The sequence below is a fragment of the Podarcis cretensis genome (assembly GCF_951804945.1).
Source record: "Podarcis cretensis genome assembly, chromosome: 5".
Lineage (NCBI taxonomy): Eukaryota > Metazoa > Chordata > Lepidosauria > Squamata > Lacertidae > Podarcis > Podarcis cretensis.
In genome coordinates, this window is record NC_137174.1 from 31036383 (window position 1) to 31055336 (window position 18954).

General features: G+C 42.7%; 1 protein-coding gene across 1 annotated transcript in view; it reads right to left on the reverse strand.

Annotated features, from left to right (window-relative positions):
* CDH23 (cadherin related 23) overlaps positions 1-18954 on the reverse strand; it is a 398468-nt gene that overhangs the window by 298747 nt on the left and 80767 nt on the right. The window contains exons 4-6 of the mRNA XM_079976255.1: positions 13630-13772; positions 10295-10342; positions 8723-8815 (exon numbers count right to left, since the gene is read on the reverse strand). Of these exons, the coding sequence (XP_079832381.1) occupies positions 8723-8815; positions 10295-10342; positions 13630-13772 (284 nt within the window). The remainder of the gene's footprint in view (positions 1-8722; positions 8816-10294; positions 10343-13629; positions 13773-18954) is intronic.

Here is an 18954-nt window from a genome sequence, read left to right on the forward strand (position 1 = left end):
TGAGGGAGCCGACGTTTGTCCACAGTTTTTCCAGGTCATGTGGCCAGCACGACTAAGCCACTTCTGGCGAACCAGAGCAGCACACGGAAACACCGTTTACCTTCCCGCCGGAGCGGTACCTATTTATCTACTTGCACTTTGTGCTTTCGAACTGCTAGGTTGGCAGGAGCTGCCTATAGCATCACTTAAAAGAACAAACTCTTCATGTGTTCTTCACCTAGTCAGCCAGTGTGCATGGCCAAAGCACCATAGAGACAGGCCAACCAAATGGAAGATGTTTGGGCTTTGGCGAGTTTACTTCGTGCTGCACTATAGCGCACCATTTCAAAGTTAAATAAAACGAAAGGGGGCAAAGAAGGACAATTGGCTTAGCAGATACCAGAACTAATAGTACCTAGTAATGCAATCATGAATGAAAAACAAGCATGCTGGAACACGCATACATGCTCACGCACATGCGTAAAGAAGGGCTTTGGGGATTATTATTATTTTTTTTAAAAAAAAATTACTCATCCATTTCAAAAGGCATGTAGGAACAGAGGAAGATTGCTGGATTATGTCCCTTGCAATTTGAAAACCGCCGGATGGGGAATACTAAAGTGAGAAAGTGCTGAGAGAGGGGATTATACGAAGAAGAAAGGCTACAGAGGAAAAGCAACAGCAGAAGGATAAACCCTCAAGGTCAGGATGGCTAGTGCACAGGTGCCTGACTAACACACTGGAGCTGCCCTGTGGGGCACAGACACAGGCAAACACGTTGTAGCAAATTGGAAAGCCATAAAAGTCCATTACAGAAAATCAAACAGCAGCCAGCATGACAGCCATTAGCCTGAAATGAATACACGGGAACTTAATGAGGTCTGTCGAGGCCAGCTTGGTGAATTAAGTTGCCAATTCTAGTAGGATTCCCCCTTTCTTTACAGACTTGAAAGGATCGGCGCTGCCTCGTTAAGAGTTCGACAAGTGAGCTGCACGGGAGGGAAAACGCATAATTATTTGTAGAGCAGGATTATGTGAAGGACAGAGATCCTCTTACTACAAATACACGTGCATGCACCACACACACACTCTTCTGCTTTGCTATTTCACACTAGTAGCCAATGTGCAATTAAGACAAGGCAGGTCTTAATTTGTCATGGAACTCACAGCGGAGCACAAAAACAAATAAAGGCAAAAGACTCCCGTGCAATGATTCAATAGGATTCATGACTCAGGAAGTGATTCGGCACAATATATGGTCTAATGTGATTTTATGCACATAAGTATTACTAAACAACCCCTCCTTTGCCCTCCCCTAGACAGTATATTGTGTCAGGATTGCTAACCATTTTTTAAAAAATAAAAAAACTGAACATCATCTGCCTGCTTATCCATTAATTGCTACTATTTGAATATACTTAATAAAAGCATATAAGCATCAAGAGCACAAATCATCCTGAATACACATTAAAAGACCAGTTTGGCAAGAGCCCTTAGTCTTTATGGTGCCATAAAACTCTTTGTTGTCTTCGCTGAAAGAAAGTAGCATAGTTATCCCTCTACAAATCTCAATATAGATGCTAAAAGGACACTTAACATCATTTTTATTCATTACTAGGCACAGCCCCCATTGCTTTCTCTGCTCACCAACGCCCCCTGGCTGACCCCCTCTTTGCCAAGCCCCTCCCCACACACCTGGCCAACCCCTCCTCCCTTTACACCTTACCCCTTGCTTTATACCTCTCTCATCCCACCCACTTACCTCACCGCTCACCCCAAACCAACCCATTTCCCTCACAGTTTGCCTCACTCCACTGCCGTTTCAGAAAGCTGTCCAAAGGGCCTCTCACCCTCCTTTAAGCAGCTTGCCTGGGCTGCCTAATCGCCCACACTTCTTGCTTGCTCACCTGCATGCTACTAAGAAACTGAAATAATTCCAAACATGGATATGGATATGGAAACACCGCTTGCATAGACCTTAAGGAATTATTTATCAAATTAATGTTTAGGCGGTACTTAACAGCAGGGAGATTAAGTTGAATTTATGCTAACACAAGGGATAAATGTTGGGAGATGTGATGCGCATTTCATTGTGCATTTCTATATTTGGGCCTCCCCAAAATCAGAAATAGATGGTGGGGCTGATAATGAATGAAATTAAAAAAAATTCTCATTATGAGCTACCGACAGATCTTTTAATAATTCTGTTAGAATGCATGGATGATGTAATACTTCTGGATGACAGGCAAATGGTTACTGAAAATTTTGATAAGGTTCATGGAGCGGAACATTATCAACTCTAACCTACTTCCTTGGTGACCTGGCTGGTTTCTCTTTAGCTTCCACCATTGCTTGGGTGTTGGGTGTTCATATGTGGAATCAGGGTGAATTCCTAATGGATATGTATATCCTTTAGGTCCGAAGTTCAAACTCATTTGGGGTCTGAGTCCCAACACCTGGCCCACCAGTTGTTATTTGCACCTGGCTTCTGACTACATGTGATTGTTCTCTCAGATCTGCTTGGACTGTCTTTCTAGTCTACCACAATTCCATCTTGTCTGGCTTGTCTGACTCTGTTCATCTGACTTGTGTTTCTCAGGATGAATGCCTGACACTGCCATGCACTTTTGCTCCGACTATGCCAAACACACAGTCTGTGCTTCCAGTTCCTCCATCATGCAACTGTCCAAGTACCGGTCATAAAATCTCCCTTCCTTCTCTCACAAAGCGCAGTGCCTCTCCCAGTCCTAAACAATTTGTATTCCCCAAACAGGCTCACTTGATAAAGCAGTGTTATGCATATTCTAAATCAGTATTTTAGGAGGCAAGTTTATTTTGCATTCCACTTATTCACGCTGATCTTTTTCCCAATGTTCCAGCTGCCAAACAACAGCACTAAATTTGAATAGCCTTCCCCTACCGCTCTACCCCTTTGCTTGAAGTGCTGCAACAGAGAGGATTATTCATGTCAAAGCAAAACAAAGAAAAAACTGCTTTCAGTGCCTACAAATATTACTAATTAGTAGTCTGTGCAAAGGCATCTTTGCGATACAGCTGTCTGTTCCCACCTCAGCCTGTCTACTGCTTATCCATGTTGTCTGGTATTATAAAGGCAAGCAGGAGAGTGCTGGGGGGTGGAGGGAAAAGGCAGCACTATTGGATAGTGGCTTTTCTCCTGTATTAGAAAAAGCTCCACCAGATATACGTTTGCTAAACTCTTTCACTCTAAGCAGTAGTTTTCATTCTTTTCATACACATGATCCAGTGTGACCAGCAACCTGAAAAGGGGACACCCTTTTCATTTTTTACCATAAATGAATGTGCATTTCTGATTCTCTCTCTCCCCTACCCCCATTCCCTATGAACCCTAGTTTCTCTCTCTTATTTTTTTGCTTTCCCTTCCTTTCCCCTTCTGTCTGTCTGTCTGTCTGTCTGTCTGTCTCTCTCTCTCTCTCTCTCTCTCTCTCTCTCTCTCTCCCCCCCCCCACCATCAAAGGGGCAAGGGAAACTGAATCACCTTGGACTGGCCATGACCCATGTTCGGGTTGTATAAACTGCCTGTTGGAAGACCACTTTGTGGTTCTTTTGAGTATGGAGTATTGTCCTCTGGGACAATGAGGCACAGTTGGGGGTTGGGCCTTTGGGTGTGTGTTTTCCTCCCTTCGTCCTTTCATGCTGGCAAGATGGTTTGCAGTCCTAGTTCACAGACAAATGTAAACCATCTGTTTGGATTAGTTTGCTTGGCTGAAACCAATCAGGATTGGAAGTTAGAAATCACCATGCAAGAGCCAAAAAAAGGCACAAGCCCACAGCTTATTCTCACCATGACGAATTACAGTGGCTCAACATTTCCTTTTCCCAAAAATGCCCCTCAAAGGAAGCTATGTTATGACATATAATCCTTCCACAGAGATAGGAGGGGAAATGGCTTCAGATTTTGTATCTACTGGTTTCTGTATTTTTACTGTTGCTACGATAATTGCTTTTGTTTCTGATGTTTTTGAACTGTTTTATATTTGTTTCATGGTTCTCTTTCGCAGACTATCTTGAAAACCTAGATTAATAAAATTATGCAAAAACAAACAAACAAGCAGGTCGGGAGCACCACTGCTGCTTTCTGGAACTGCAAAAAGCTTAAAAATAAAAGCAGGGAGGAAAGGTGAAGGTGTCTATTCTGCCTGGCATTTGAAAGGGAAGCCCGTGTACCCAAATATTTGTCCAACTTTCACCGCATCACTCTGCACCCTCAAGCACCTCCTCAAATTCATGACCATAAAACAGGACCTCAAAGGCTTGACGGCACTTTTGGTTCCCATTCTATGTTGAAACGTAGTCTGACGTTATGTCTGAATAGCTCCATAGTTTGAACAGCGTAATTTTTTAAGCCTGGTGATGAAATGCAGGTGAAGCATTATGTTGGCATTTTGCTCTAGACAACTGCCACCATGAATATGGGGTTTACAATGGGGAGGGGGGATATGGTGGTCCCATTCCAAATATCCCCTCATCTACTCAGTATTAAGCAAGGAGCTTATTATGATCTGAGTGTCAGCAAACCACTGTTCTCTCAGCCTCTGTTATCCACCCTCATCCCAGTTTGTCCAAGAAAGGGATACTAGTGTACAGGAACTTACTGACTTGCATTCATTATCCACATGTGAGATATTTGAAACTACACTGTGATGTGCAGGATCTGGGGTTGGCATTGTTGATCGTCTTGCTGGGGTCCACACCCAAGCAGAGGGACCACTAGCAACCTCTGAGCATCCCTAAACCTGCTGTTTCTTCCCCTGGTGTCTCTGTCTATTCACCTGCCCAACCCTGAGCAAGTGAGCAGCGGCAAGAGTGGGGAGATGAAGTATCCCTCTCCACTTGCCTTGCTCTCTCCCTCTGCACAGGTGTGCGAACTGGGCACAAGGAGATAGGTACAAGCAAATGGGCAATGGTGGCAGCAGTGAGGAGATGTACCCACTCAGCATGGAGAAGGTGGGCGCCTTTCCCAAGGGCCCCCTCCTTAAAGCTTCAAGATGTCAAGTTCTGCCCTATTTTCTACACAAATTTCCCCTAGTTGCATAATTTAAAGGATGCTAGCATTGCAAAGTTAGCAGGCAAAGAGGAAAGGTCATACCTAAATAGAAACAAATTACTTGGCAGGAAGTCATTTTAGACCTAGATAAATGTTTTTTAGAAGGACAGATCTGTACTTCAGATAATTTTGGTCCCCCCCCCACTTTCAAGATCCCCAAATTCTGAACTCATACAAAAATACAGCATTTTTAAAAACTGAGGTTTGGCAAGAAAACCTGTTTTGAATCAGTGAATGAGGGTTACACGCCTTTCTCTGTGTCCAAACCACAGACTTCAAAAGCAAGGCTGCTGTAAAACCTAGCTGTTAGGAGAAGATATGTGCTGCTTCTGACTCAAAGGCAGTCTAAAAGGAACGATTCAGATAATTTATGTCATTCTAAAACAGATGAACCTAGCTTCCTGACCAATTTTAGCACACACAGACTAATGAAGGATCCTTACACATCTGGCAAAGGTAGGGCAAAGGATCAAAGTCTAATCTCAGCAGGATACCAAGTAGCGAGCTTATTAATGAACCATTGATAATGCAATAATTTGTACTTCTAAATTACCTCAGCGCTCCCTCTCTCGCTCAACAGATACATACGCTTAGCCCAGCAGAAACGGATTCTGCCCAAATCACACTGCAAGATGGTTTACAACCCAGAAAAACTAAACTAGGGAGATCTAGCGAGAAAGTGGAAAGTATCCCTATCTCTGATTAATGGGTTTAGAATTCAGGGAAAGAAAATAATTAAAATGGTTTTTATATACAGTATATATTAAAAAGTTGATGCAAGGCCATACCAGACTTGATCTATAACCAGACCTCTTCTCTTTAGTTCAAAGTGGTAAATTGCAGTCAAGCGAAGCAATTTATCTTGGGGCTACAGCACATGCCAAATTTTCTCATGTGGGGCACTTAGCAGGTGGGGTGCATGGAGGCAGTTTAGTTCACAAAAGCAGCAGGGGGAGCATTAAAACCTGCCTCTCGAGGTGTTCCAGCCATAATCTAAGTGCCCCGTGATTGTATTTGCGGGCCCGGCATGAGGTGGTTGCAGCGCCACCCTTCTGCGTCCCTCCGCATCCCCTCCTCTTCCTCCTCCCTCAGGCCGTCTCCTCAGCCACTGCCTCCGGCTTCCCCAGCAGCACGGCGGAAGTCTCGCAAGAGACGGGCTGCCTGCCCACCCGCCGCCACCCGTCTCTGATGTGCCCCTGAGGGGGGAAAGGGAGAGACGGAGATGCGGCAGCTCGTGCGCATGCTCTCTCTCGTGGTGGAGGATCCTGAGCCACTGCTTCCCTCCTGAGCGAGGCGAGCATGAAACCCAGGAAATTTAAGGGACATCATCAATAAGGGACAGCAGCGGGACACAGCACTGGGATAAAGGAGTTTCCCGCCAAATAAGGGATGGTTGACAGCTATGACAGCAGAAAGTTAGTGCTGGATAATCTTTTGTAAGTCTTGAAGAATTTCTTAAAGATAAGCTGAGATAAAGTACTCTAACCTTTGTAATTCTTCTATTACAAATATTTGATTGCATCATTGACTTTTTGAACTGCCTGGAGAGAATCAGTGTGACAAGCAACAGTTTCAAATTGAATCTATTCATTTGGGCATTTTGCAAAAATTGCTCAATTAAGTTTGGTTGGGTTCAAGAATACTGTTTCTTTTAATCTAGTTTACCCAGTGGTCGACAGAAAAAAAACACCTCATTTAAATTTAGTGTAGTTTCAGAAATCACAGAGAAGGGTGGCTGGGGAAGGAAAGAGGATGCACAAGTAACTTGCAATTTGCTGTCAATGTTTGATAAGAGTTCTCATCTCTCTGCCACTTCATGCATTACATAATGATTTGATCTTTGCCCACCCCCACCACCTGTCCAAATGTTTCCATGAAATATCCAAAGCTTCCCGAAGGAACAAACTCAGGCGAGGAAGCTCTGTACACAGAAAACAGTAACAAAAACAAGAGTACTATGGTGATGAGTGAACGTAATCCATTAGAAATGGTGATTAACTTGTAAACTGATGAATCTCATAGTAACATGAAATAGCTTAGAAAGTTTTCAATTATTTCAAGTTCTCATAAGTATATTTAATTTTCCTTTTTTGTGGATAAAAAATGCATCTTGGGGAAGTAATCCATGTCACAATGTCATGTTTCAACACCTACATCTAAACTTTTACATACCAAATAAAAAGCTTTTTCAGTTTGATACTCAAAGAGAAATTAGACAAGCCATCTGGATGGATCAAAAATGAACAAAAAGACACAAGTGAAAAAGATACGTTGAATGAAGGTGGATACTAATGGGTATGACTGTTTATTCAAATGTGATTGGTTGCTGAAGAATTTCAAATCCAAACTTTTAAAGACTAACTAAAGGGCATGGCAAGCAGAATTCTCAGAATGCCTCAAGCAAGGAAAGGGTTGCAGAAATCAACATCAGAGGACTGTGCAAAGATGCTTAATTGTGCAGAATATGCATGCACAGAAACAAGAAACTAAGGGCTCATCCACATGGGAGTTTAATATGTATTTGAAGCTAGAGGTATCTCAATATTTAGGGTGTTCCCCACATTATATACTTCCCGTTCAACTTGCAACCTGCACTTTTTCCACTGTAAAGTAAGATTTTTCTGATCTAGGGAAAAATCTGAAAAGGGAAGTGAATCCAATATAAAATTGCTTGCTACTTGACTGAAGATGCACTGAAGAACATTGTGTGGTCAGGTCCTGGTGACGTTCCTGTGGTACCATGTTTTTCTACACTCCCTAATAAACCTGCCTATGGCTATATTTTTTTACTTCCATTTCCTCTGGGAAATGCCTCTCTCCCAACTTTCTTTCTCAAAATGGGATGTTTCCCAGGTATATACATATCCCCTGAATTAAGGGAGAACCATATAGAACTGGCTTGGTACATATTCAGGCATTTACAAAAGATTTTTGGCAGCAGCACTTTTTAGGACTGCAAAGGTAGCCTTGGACAACTGTCTCTCACACAGCAACATATTCTAGGAGAACTCTGTGGGGAATACGTCTACTAGTTTTCATCTGCACCAACACAAACAGCAACCTGTCAGAAATCTTCTTCCAGCCAAGTGCCACATGACTGACACATACACCATCTTGCTTCCATCCTTTCAAAAACAGTGTTGAGACTAAGATCTGCCCCCTCTGAATTTCAAGCATGTTTTCCCTATACACTTTGGTTTGACGATTATTCCCACGTTTTATGGAATCATGTGAACTATAGTTATTGGGTTGGGGTAGGGGATATCTAGCACAAAAGTTTCAGAATACTCATCAAACTATATTTCCCAGAAGCAAATTATCATTCCCTCTGTCTCTGCAGATGCTTATGTAACCAAAATACACATGAAGGGTGGTCTCCAGACCACAAGGTTTGCAGAACTGCTCAATGGCCATAAATACTTACTAACTATTGCGGCAGATGGCACTGAAAGGAACATGGCATAATGACAGAGAAGCAATACAAGGTTTTTATGTACAAATGGTCCCCACAACACTGAACATACTTTTCTCTACCCACATGAAGAGAAGAAACCACCCTTACTTCAGAGCAACTGGAGAAACAACCCAATTCCATCAACTGGAACCCCCCTTAGGAATGGAAGCTCTTCCAAGCAAAAGAGAAAATAAAGTTCCTACCTCAGGGATACGGACACTATATGGCTGATTGTGAAACCTTGGTGCATTGTCATTCACATCTCCCACTTGGATATTCACAGACCCCTTGATCACCTGCAAGCCAAATGTTTATAACAGATTTTAGTTATTCATAATGGTGGCATTTTTCCCTATTGTCATATGATACACAGAACTGTAAGGCATTTCAGATATTGCTGTTATTAGCAAGTTAGAACTCATAAAGTAAACCCTATAGCCCTTCACTGCAGAGAAGGAGGATTTGGGTTTCAATGGGAAAATGGATGTTCGTTCTAAGCCCATATCTTCTTCAATTCAAGATCCTTTCAGTGGTCAATTTGAGATGGGCCATATTTTATGGCTGAAATAATTTTTGTGGAGAGGGCTATGATTTGAGCTCAGAGGGCAGGAACTCAGGATTGGGGTTGTGAATTTGGGGTGGGGAATTGGACAATCTATGCAACCTTCCAATATTTGTATCTCTCTTTGCTCCTGAGCTTGCTGCACACATGTATCCCTTTTTGAAGGAGGCAGTTTTGTTTCTACCCCATTTAATTTGAAGAACTCAAGTAAAACAACAACAGAATAACAAAAGTATCGTATACAATTAAATACAGTAAGATAAATGCATGATCAATGAGTCCAAATTAAATTATGAACAGCCAATAATGCTTTTAAAAACAAAAACAAAGATTAGACTAAGCACCGTGAAAACCCAAAATGCTTGCTTTGAAAGGTGTTCCTTATTTCATTAATTGAAAATATCCCTGATGGAAGGAAATACTTTATCCACTTTTCTTGTAGCTATGCTATCAGAAAACAGCTCTCTCTTTAACAAGTGAATAGTCAAAATTGCGAGTCAGAACAGCACGAATGAAGGAATATAAGTCTCACATCTGACTATTTACATATTACCAGAATGCTGAACATTTACAATTTTCTGTAGCATAATGAGATGCTTCTGTTTCAACCATTTTTCTAGCTGCTTCTCTACAAGCATTGTGGGTGGGTTATTGTTTTGTTTTGTGCTTGTTTTTTATTATGTATTTTGTGTTTTTATTTTGTGTTTTTATGCTGTGAACAGCTCTGAGATCTTCGGATGAAGGGAAGTATACAAATGTAATAAATAAAATAAAATAAAAATAAGCCTTTTCAGAACTGGCCACAAAAATGGTCTCCCTGAGGTCTTCAAATCTGTCAGTTCTTCCTTCACACTTACACATTTGGGGAAAAAACATTCCTGTGGAGAGAAAAAAAATGCACTCCTACGTAGCAAAAAATAAACAAACCCAAAAGTTTAGTCAGATATTTAGTCAGTGTTATTCTGTTCTCTGAAGTTTACACACTTTTATGTAAAAAGATGAGGGAACAGATGGGTATTTTTCTACACCATTTCATACATTGCCGTTTACTTCCCTTGCTACAAGCATACAGTGCTCCTATATCCCTAAGGAGGGCTCCTTCAGGAACAGGGAGGGACTGCGGCAGCTTTAATCTCCTCCCTACAGAGCACACTATCAAAATCAGCTCTATGCTTCTCTCCATTTTATATCATGGAACAAATGTCACACTTACCCCTTGGCTGTCGCTGACAGAAAATTCAACTGTGAATTCTGACTTAGTCTGGAACGAGAAGAAAAAGATGTAATTAGAGATGCCACAATGGTAGTCTGTTGATAGAAGGCTTTGGATTTGAGCCGAATATAATTACATGCTTTTGCGACCTGGAAGAAGTTGAAGAAACACCCCGGGAATAACTGTAAAAAAATCATCACAAAACTGCAATACTCATATATAGTCTTCCAAGAATATGGAGGGGGTTGGAGGGAGTGACCTAATGGCAGGCAAGTCTTGATGGAACTTGACTTGCACCCTTCACTGGTAGCAAAGCATTCTAATCCAAGGGTTGGACAGGATATCAATGAAAACCAGAGAGTGCACAGAAGAGAGCGACTCAACTTTCTTAACTGCAGACTCCTCCCACCATCTTTTATATAACAGTTCATATTAGTACTAGTGTTTGCACTGAGAGCTGTGGAAAAAGAAATAGAACAGTATGCATGTTTCATCCAGGAATGTTGCAGCATGCAATAATAAGAATGAGAATTATTATTATTATACCCCAACCACCTGGCTGGGTTTCCCTAGCCACTCTGGAAGAGAAAGAGACAGGACTAGCAGCATTTATCTTAACAGTCGTTCAAATTACATACAAATTTCCTGAGCTTGAATATTAATAGGAAAATATGGTGGCAAAATCAGTGTGCCCCATTTACTCAAAGTTGTATCAAAAGGATTACATGACCCAGGAAATTTGCTAGCATTTCTCCGATTTTACCCAGTGGTTCAGTATACCTCAGTTTAACCAATGGCTGAATTCAGAGGTAATGACAAATGCTCGTTTGTAAGAACAAAATATGTGACCCTTAGGCTCATATTCCTCCTCCTCTTGCCCTTCCTTTGCTACAAGGGGAGCAAAGCTTCCACTTTGTGAACTCGTGGCTCATGCCCCACATGCAGGCTTACTTGGGATCTGTTTGGTCATTGTGAGAAAATGTTGGACTTGATGGAGCTTTGGTCTGATTCAGCAGGACTCTTCTTATGTTCACGTTTCATATGTGACAAACCATGGTTTACCACATTCTAACAAAACAGCAAACCACAGTTTCCCCCAAATAAGAAAAAGCTTCTAATTCCCTCCTGCTCACGCAAAGATGAGGGAGAAGTATATGAGCCTGCAGCTCATTCTTGTAACAACAGTCAGCGGTTTGACTCAACTTAGTCCTATACAGTATGTAGGACTAATAGCTCATTTGAATGGAATTAATTTAATAAGAGTCTGGAATTGCTGTATGTGAACTACTAGATTTCTAACTCAGGCTTTGTGTCAGTCGGTAACTTGAATCTACACTGCCAAGACCTGCACCTCTCCATTTTTTGGAACAATAACTGCTTATTTTTTGGGGGGAGGGGTGTTAGGACAGTTTACCAAAACATGTGCTGTCCTCCCATGAACACTCGGCTAATGCGATCTGAGAAGGGCCTACATGGAATTTAGCTTCTGCCTCAAGGCAATGCCTGCAGCCAGCCTGTGAAAGCCAAATGCCAAGGATAAAGAAGACGTCATCCATTTGTCTCAGGGAAGAGACACTGTCATTCCTTTCATTGTTTCTCTCTCACACACACCTTTCTTTCCCCATCCCTCTGCACAGTGTAACAAAGAAGGGGTGAAAGTGGTGAAAGATACCTAAAGGGAGAATGTTGTGGAACATGAAAATGACAGGCAAGGATAGAGATTAGTCAAGGGGACAGAGTAGACTTCAGGCAAAACTCTATCCTACAGCATACACCTTGCTTTTCTAGCTAGCACATTCCCCCCCCCCCTTTATGTTGTATTGGGGATCCCGTTCATTTGTGCAATCTATTTTGCCCCTCTCAAATTATTCAACTATTTTCTATACACTGCATAATTCTCTCCCAGAAAAAGGTATGTGAAGTGTGTTAGACACTTGGAGTGCACTATTCCAATGTGGGAAGTTTTTATTTTTTCCTCCTAGCTATTTCTTAATATGCATGATTTGTTAATTCCACCTACCTGAACCCTTCATTGAAAAAAGGACTGCCATTTTCCCCTGAAGCTGCTTTTGAGTACATGGTGGGTAATTTTAAAATATTAAGAATGAGCAGCAATGGCATTCCTTCCTAGAAGTGGCTTGACTTCCTCTTTCAAATACTGCACAGAAATTATGTAGCTTCTGCTCTGTTGGCAACCATGAGGCATGGCGATTAAATAAGGAGCAAAACAGCAAAGAAGCAATTAAGTAATAATCCTCTAAGGCCTGAGCAAATATTTAAAGCCAGGTTGCTCAAATATGCAGGTACCCCAGCTCAAATGACAGCATGCAGAACGGAGGCACCCTGAACATACACCCACCTCAATTATGTTCTCCCTGACCAATTCTCCCCTCCTTAACTCAGTATAAGACTGCCATATCTGTGCCTCTGATCTCATGGCTTTGCTGTGCTGGTTGTCTTTACAACCTGAGGCCATGACCTCCAGAAATGGTTGTACAGAGCAGAAAAACAGCCAACAGCGGCAACATATAAGGCCTGGGATGTCAACACTTCCTAGTATTGCTACTTCAATACCATCAGGTCTTTTTTTTCCAGCCAGAACGCACAGGAGCACAGTTCCAGCATCTCTCAGGTGGATGCCATTGCGGCCCGACGATCCTGCCCACCTGCCAGGATCCAACAGGGATCCTGTCTTGAGCTTCCTGCCTTGAAAATGGATCCACCCACTTGGCCAATTGCAAGTGGGCAAGGAGGCAGTTTGTGCATATCCAGTTTCTGAATTTCCCTCCTTTCTCTTAGGTTCTTTCCTTAACTCATTCCTGCATCCTTCTCAGGAAGACTGGTGAGTTATAAATTTGAGGGGGAACCCCCCAAACCCTAGAAATTAATAAATGGTAGGATTATAATACCATATAACACCGGTCCTAAAGCATCTACATGGGCTCCCAGTACGTTTCTGAGCACTGTTCAAATTGTTGGTGCTGACCTTTAAAGCCCTAAACGACTTTGGCCCAGTATACTTGAAGGAGCACGTCCACCCCCATCATTCAGTCCAGACACCGAAATCCACCTCTGAGGGTCTTCTGGCAGTTCCCTCACTGAGAGAAGTGAGGTTACAGGGAAACAGGCAGAAGGCCTTCTCGGTAGTGGAGCCCGCCCTCTGGAATGCCTTCCCATCAGATATCAAGGAAATAAAAAACTATCTGATGTTTAGAAGTCATCTGAAGGCATGTGTGTGTGTGTGTATCACATATATTCTCCCTTTACATCACTGAATACAAACATGCTGCAGTCTTGATACACAGTAATATTTAGTGCTAAACAGCACTCATTACCTCTCTATCTAATGGTTGCCTAAGCCACACAACTCCAGTCATGCTTTCCACAGCAAAGAATCGACTTGCTTCCTCTCCAACAACTCCAAACACAAGAGGGTCATTGTCTAGATCACGGGCAAGCAGCTGCGTCACCGATGAACCTACAAGGACACAAGAGAAACAAAAGCTGGTGAGAAAGGTGTGGTGAGAGAATCTGTAGTCAGAGAACCTGCTCAAGGTGGGCTGTGCCTGCCTCAGATTCTCTTCACGGGAATTTTGAGCAGGGTACTAGCATTATTTAGCACCCCTTGATTCAAATTTTCACCTTAGTAATTAACCATTTTCCAGTGTGCTGTTTTTGCACAGTCCTTCCCCCACACTGCTTTTCCATTGGTGATCAACTTTATAACCACCCCCACCTGGAGTTAGCATTTTCCTTGAAAAAAATTGTGACCACAAGACTTTTGGTAGTCTTCAGCCATCATCTCTGAGCTGGGGGAAGGCTGAATTTTACAAGGGTGCCATGAGACACCGTTTCTCAGCTTATTTCCACCCAACAACAAGCCTTAAGGCACCAATCAAGAGATTCCGGTACTGTTAAGCTCCCCTTCTGAAGCCCTGTGCAACAAAACCACCTGAGCAGGAGGTGAGTCTTGTAAGCAAAGCAATCTCTAGTGGGACAGCTTCACAAGCACCATTTCACAAATTCTGTCCTTATGTGTACATGTGAATGCAATCAACATGTACTTGCAAATGTAGTATTTAGGCGCACTCATGAAAGCACAAAGATTTTCTACAAGTCTCTTTCAAATAGAAAATCCAGGTTTACTGCCAATGTAATATATGAAGCAGCCTTTAATCCTGGACTATAAAACAGACTTTTTTCCTCCTACTGTACCTCGCTGTCATTCTTTTACCTCCAGTATCTATGAAAATAAGCTCTTGTCATCATAAATTTGCTAGACTTGAAAACGCCACTGGGCATCTTTTTTCTTGCCCTTGGCTAATCATCTAGTTCACCCCACCCCAGTAAAGCAATTGCTGGTTTTTGAAAACTCGCTATCCAGCTTCTAACGTGGTTGTTTCCTACTCTATGAAAGATTTTTCAAGCAATTTGGGCTTTCTCCATGGCAAACTCCTAATTTTTTTTTAAAAAAAACTGTTTCCTTTCGCGAAGTTAATCTTGCTCTGTTGAGTCGGCACTAGGTGAAGAAACTGCACTTTTTTGACAGAAAGGAATTGCTACACATGGGAAAGCTAAATTAGCTCAGAACTGAGGCAGACCCTCCAGCTGAGTCAGTCTCAGGAAAGTTGAAAGGCATACATGCATCTTCTTGAGTAAAAAATATATACAGTGGTACCTCGCAAGACGAATGCCTCGTAAGACGAAAAACTCGCAAAATGAAAGAGTTTTTCGTTTTTTGAGTTGCTTCGCAAGGCGGATTTCCCTATGGGCTTGCTTCGCAAGACAAAAACGTCTTGCAAGTTTGTTTCCTTTGTCTTGCAAGTTTGTTTCCTTTTTCTTAAAACCGTGCATTCACTTGGAGGAGCAACTCATAGCACGCGGTGTGGTAGCCTTTTTTGAGGTTTTTGAAGACTTTGGTGATTTTTGAAGCTTTTCCAAAGTCCGTGCTTCGCAAGACGAAAAAACTCGCGGAACGAAAAAACTCGCGGAACGAATTAATTTCGTCTTGCGAGGCACCACTGTATGGGCATTGTGATGGTTCTAGGGGTTGCTTGTGCATAAACCGGCATCACACCTGGCTGGGTTGCCTGAGTGAACCTTTTCTGTCGGGACAGCCACTCGCTTGTGGCTGTCTCAATCGCTGGCAGAATCCGTCAGTGGGCGTTTCTTGAACTTCTTCCAGCAAAGAAGCTCTTTGACGCCTAGTCTCTGCCTACTCTCCCTGCGCAGAGGCCTTCTGCGCAAGGAGGGTGTGGGCAGCGGAGGACCCCTGCTCTCCCCGCTGGTCCCCGGCGAGGAGTCATGGGACCGCCTCGCCGATTCCCCCATCTGCCCCCCTTCTCCACTGGTGCTACGCTGATTTCCTTCCCCAGAAGATGGGCTGCTTCTCCTCATCCCGGGACGCTCTCCGGAATCCCTCTGGAGCCCTCTCTCTCCCTCTGGCTCCGATGGCAGTTCCCTGACAGGCGTGAAAGACTTTCGGCAACAGAACACGGCCTCAGACCAATACAAACCCCTTCTCCAATTCAGTAGCATTTGCACACTCCACTCACTGGGACCTGTATTTTCATAAAAATTGAAGTTTGGGGTGGAAATTATGTTCAGGCATCTTTTGGGAGGGGGCTGTATCACAACCAAGAATGCATATATGCATATGGTTTTCAGGACCACACTTAAAAACAAGGTAGTGCCAAAATATTGGAAAGCAGCATGAGGTTGCAAGAGTAGGATGCCACAAAAATGGGGAAAGGGGTGGGATTCCACACTCATGGCATATTAGGTACACATTAAAATGACAGTTTTAGTGCTACATGAATGAGTCCGAAATTTGGGGACTCCCCTCTCCCTTCTCCTTCCCTTAGTGTCACCATGAGCCAATGGGAAGCATTTGCTTCTGTTTTCAACTAACCTCAAATGAACACTATGCCCAAGCAGGGACAAAAGTGTGAATGGTTTTAACATGGTTTTCCAAAGAATCCAACTTCAAACTGCAGTTTTCGATCATGGTTTTTTCAGACAAACCATAGTTAAAACTAACTGCAGTTCATCCCAGTTCTAGCATAATATAAAATGGCAGAAAACTGATGTTTCCAGTCCCCTCCTTGTGACCACAGAGGGGAAGGGAGGCATGGTGGGGAAGAGCAAGTTTGTGCACACGGTTTAAACTATGGCTTGGCACTGCTTCCAAACACAGTCAATGTGGACAGTCATCCAAATTAATCCCATTCCATCTTAACAACAGAACCTTTTAAATGTGTGTTCTTAAGAATGCTGCACACTTCATGCCTAGACTGCACATATTAGGTTTTTCTCACACAGGTACTCTGAAAATGCGATACCCATGCTTGGATTTTTGGTGGACCTAGAGCACTCACATAGGGCAAGGTGGGTGGCTGCAGTTCCACTCTTTTACCAAGTATAGCTGTACCAAGTATCAGAAGCAGCCCACTGTTTTCAGCATTAAATCGCCAGACTCAATTATACTGTGCTTAATTATAACTTGAATCCAGGAGGAAGAATTATGCAGTGCAGCTCAAGTCACAGAAAGGTATTGTATTATTAACACTTTGTTCAGACATTGGATTCCTCCCTCCCTGGGAGTTAGAGAACTACCAAGCAGAGAAATGCTGTGGCTATTTGAATTTTCTGGCTTTGATACTGTAGGACCAGGGAAGAGCTGTGTTGTATCAATGCAAGATCTCAGGGGCTCACTTCTCCTTCCAATGAGGGTATGGAGAAATGATTGTGCAAAACCAAGATAGTTTGCCCCCAATCTTTGCTGAAGGGGGATCCCTGACAAAACCACCAACTGGAGGGCCAAAATCACACTGGAGGGCCATAGGTTAGCCACCCTTTCCCTAACAGCAGCAATAAGGAGATATAGGAAACATGGGTGTTGCTATCTAATACATATCTCAAGTTCTGGAAGAGTCCTCTACACTGTGGAATCTGTGCACAATGGAGATGGGGTTAAGTGTAGACAGTCTTTTGGAACAATTATAGTAAAAACAGAGCATCCTAAGGCTCAGAAACAGAACACCTGTGGATAATAAAAGGATGCCAAGTCTACACCACCATCAGCTGTCACCAAACCTGTAATTCTATCACTTTTTATCCATTCATCAACAATTACCCACTGCCAGAAATCATCATTTTTTTTAGCATTAAAAAGAAACCAGCACAGCACTCAAACATAATTGCAAGTGACTTCTCCTGAAATAATTCATTTGAAAGTGTACTTTTTGTAACTTTAAGATGAGAATGTTGTCTATTTCTTATTTGCGTCAGAAACCACATGCTTTCATTTTTTGTTCCTTCTCTTCCCCCAAAGGCAGAAACATATTCTTCACGGCATTAAAGGTGTTTGCATCTGATTTCCAATATCCCAGTTGCTGAGATCTTAAAATTCAGGACCAGACACAAGATATAATTATGCCATGAGCTTTTGAAGAGTCAACTGAGCTTTGTCCAATTTTAATATCTTCTAAACAGTCATAGGAATAAGGCCAACAAAACATTTAGATAAGTGTGGATGGATATAATCAGATTTGGAATGAAGCGCCACCAAAAGCTTGTGTTTGCCTACAATTTGTCTAATAAATATGCTCCTGTGTGATTTAATTACTGAGAATTAATGTTCCATTTCCCCCAGGTGTTCTCAGTTTCACTAAAAAGAGTGCATTTATGAGATCACACAACTATGGAAGAACTACAAGGGAACTTTGCCACAATGAGACCACTGTGATAGACCATTGTGATAGGACATTGGTTTTGTGAATTGAGGTAGCTGCTTCCATCCACTAGTGTCCTAGGGCTATGAAAGCAGAGGTGTATCAAACACAGTTCGGATCCTGATCACATGGAAACCTTGAGCAGTATGACAAAAAACCTAGTGCAGTACCTAACTACGTATGTAGGCTGTAAGCCTCAGGCAAGACTTTTGCTGTAAGTACATATGGGGTCTCTCTTCCATCATCACTTTGTGTGATTCTTCTGCTCAGAAACAGAAGAGAGCAAAAATAAAAAAAATTAAAAGGGCCAGATACCAAGCAAGACAACAAAGCATCTGTGGAAAGGAGCAGCAGCACCACAATAGGCCCATAGCTAGGAGCTCAGGATAGGTGGATAAACGATAGAGACCCCTAAAGACAGGGTTTATGGGGTGCGGGGAGGTTTACTTAAAGAAACCACCTAGGGAGAGTTGTTGTTTTTTGTTTACAATGCTGGGAAAGGCTAAGAATGAAGCCAGCACTGGATAGTGTAGAGCAGGATTGAGCAGAACATAAACCATGACCGAATGGTAGACCTCTATAGTGGATAAGTTTTGAATTATGGTGCTGGAGGAGACTCTTGAGAGTCCCATGGACTGCAAGAAGATCAAACCTATCCATTCTTAAGGAAATCAGCCCTGAGTGCTCACTGGAAGGACAGATCCTGAAGCTGAGGCTCCAATACTTTGGCCACCTCATGAGAAGAGAATCCCTGGAAAAGACCCTGATGTTGGGAAAGATGGAGGGCACAAGGAGACGGGGACAACAGAGGACGAGATGGTTGGACAGTGTTGTTGAAGCTACCAGCATGAATTTGACCAAACTGTGGGAGGCAGTGGAAGACAGGAGGCCTGGCGTGCTCTGGTCCATGGGGTCACGAAGAGTCGG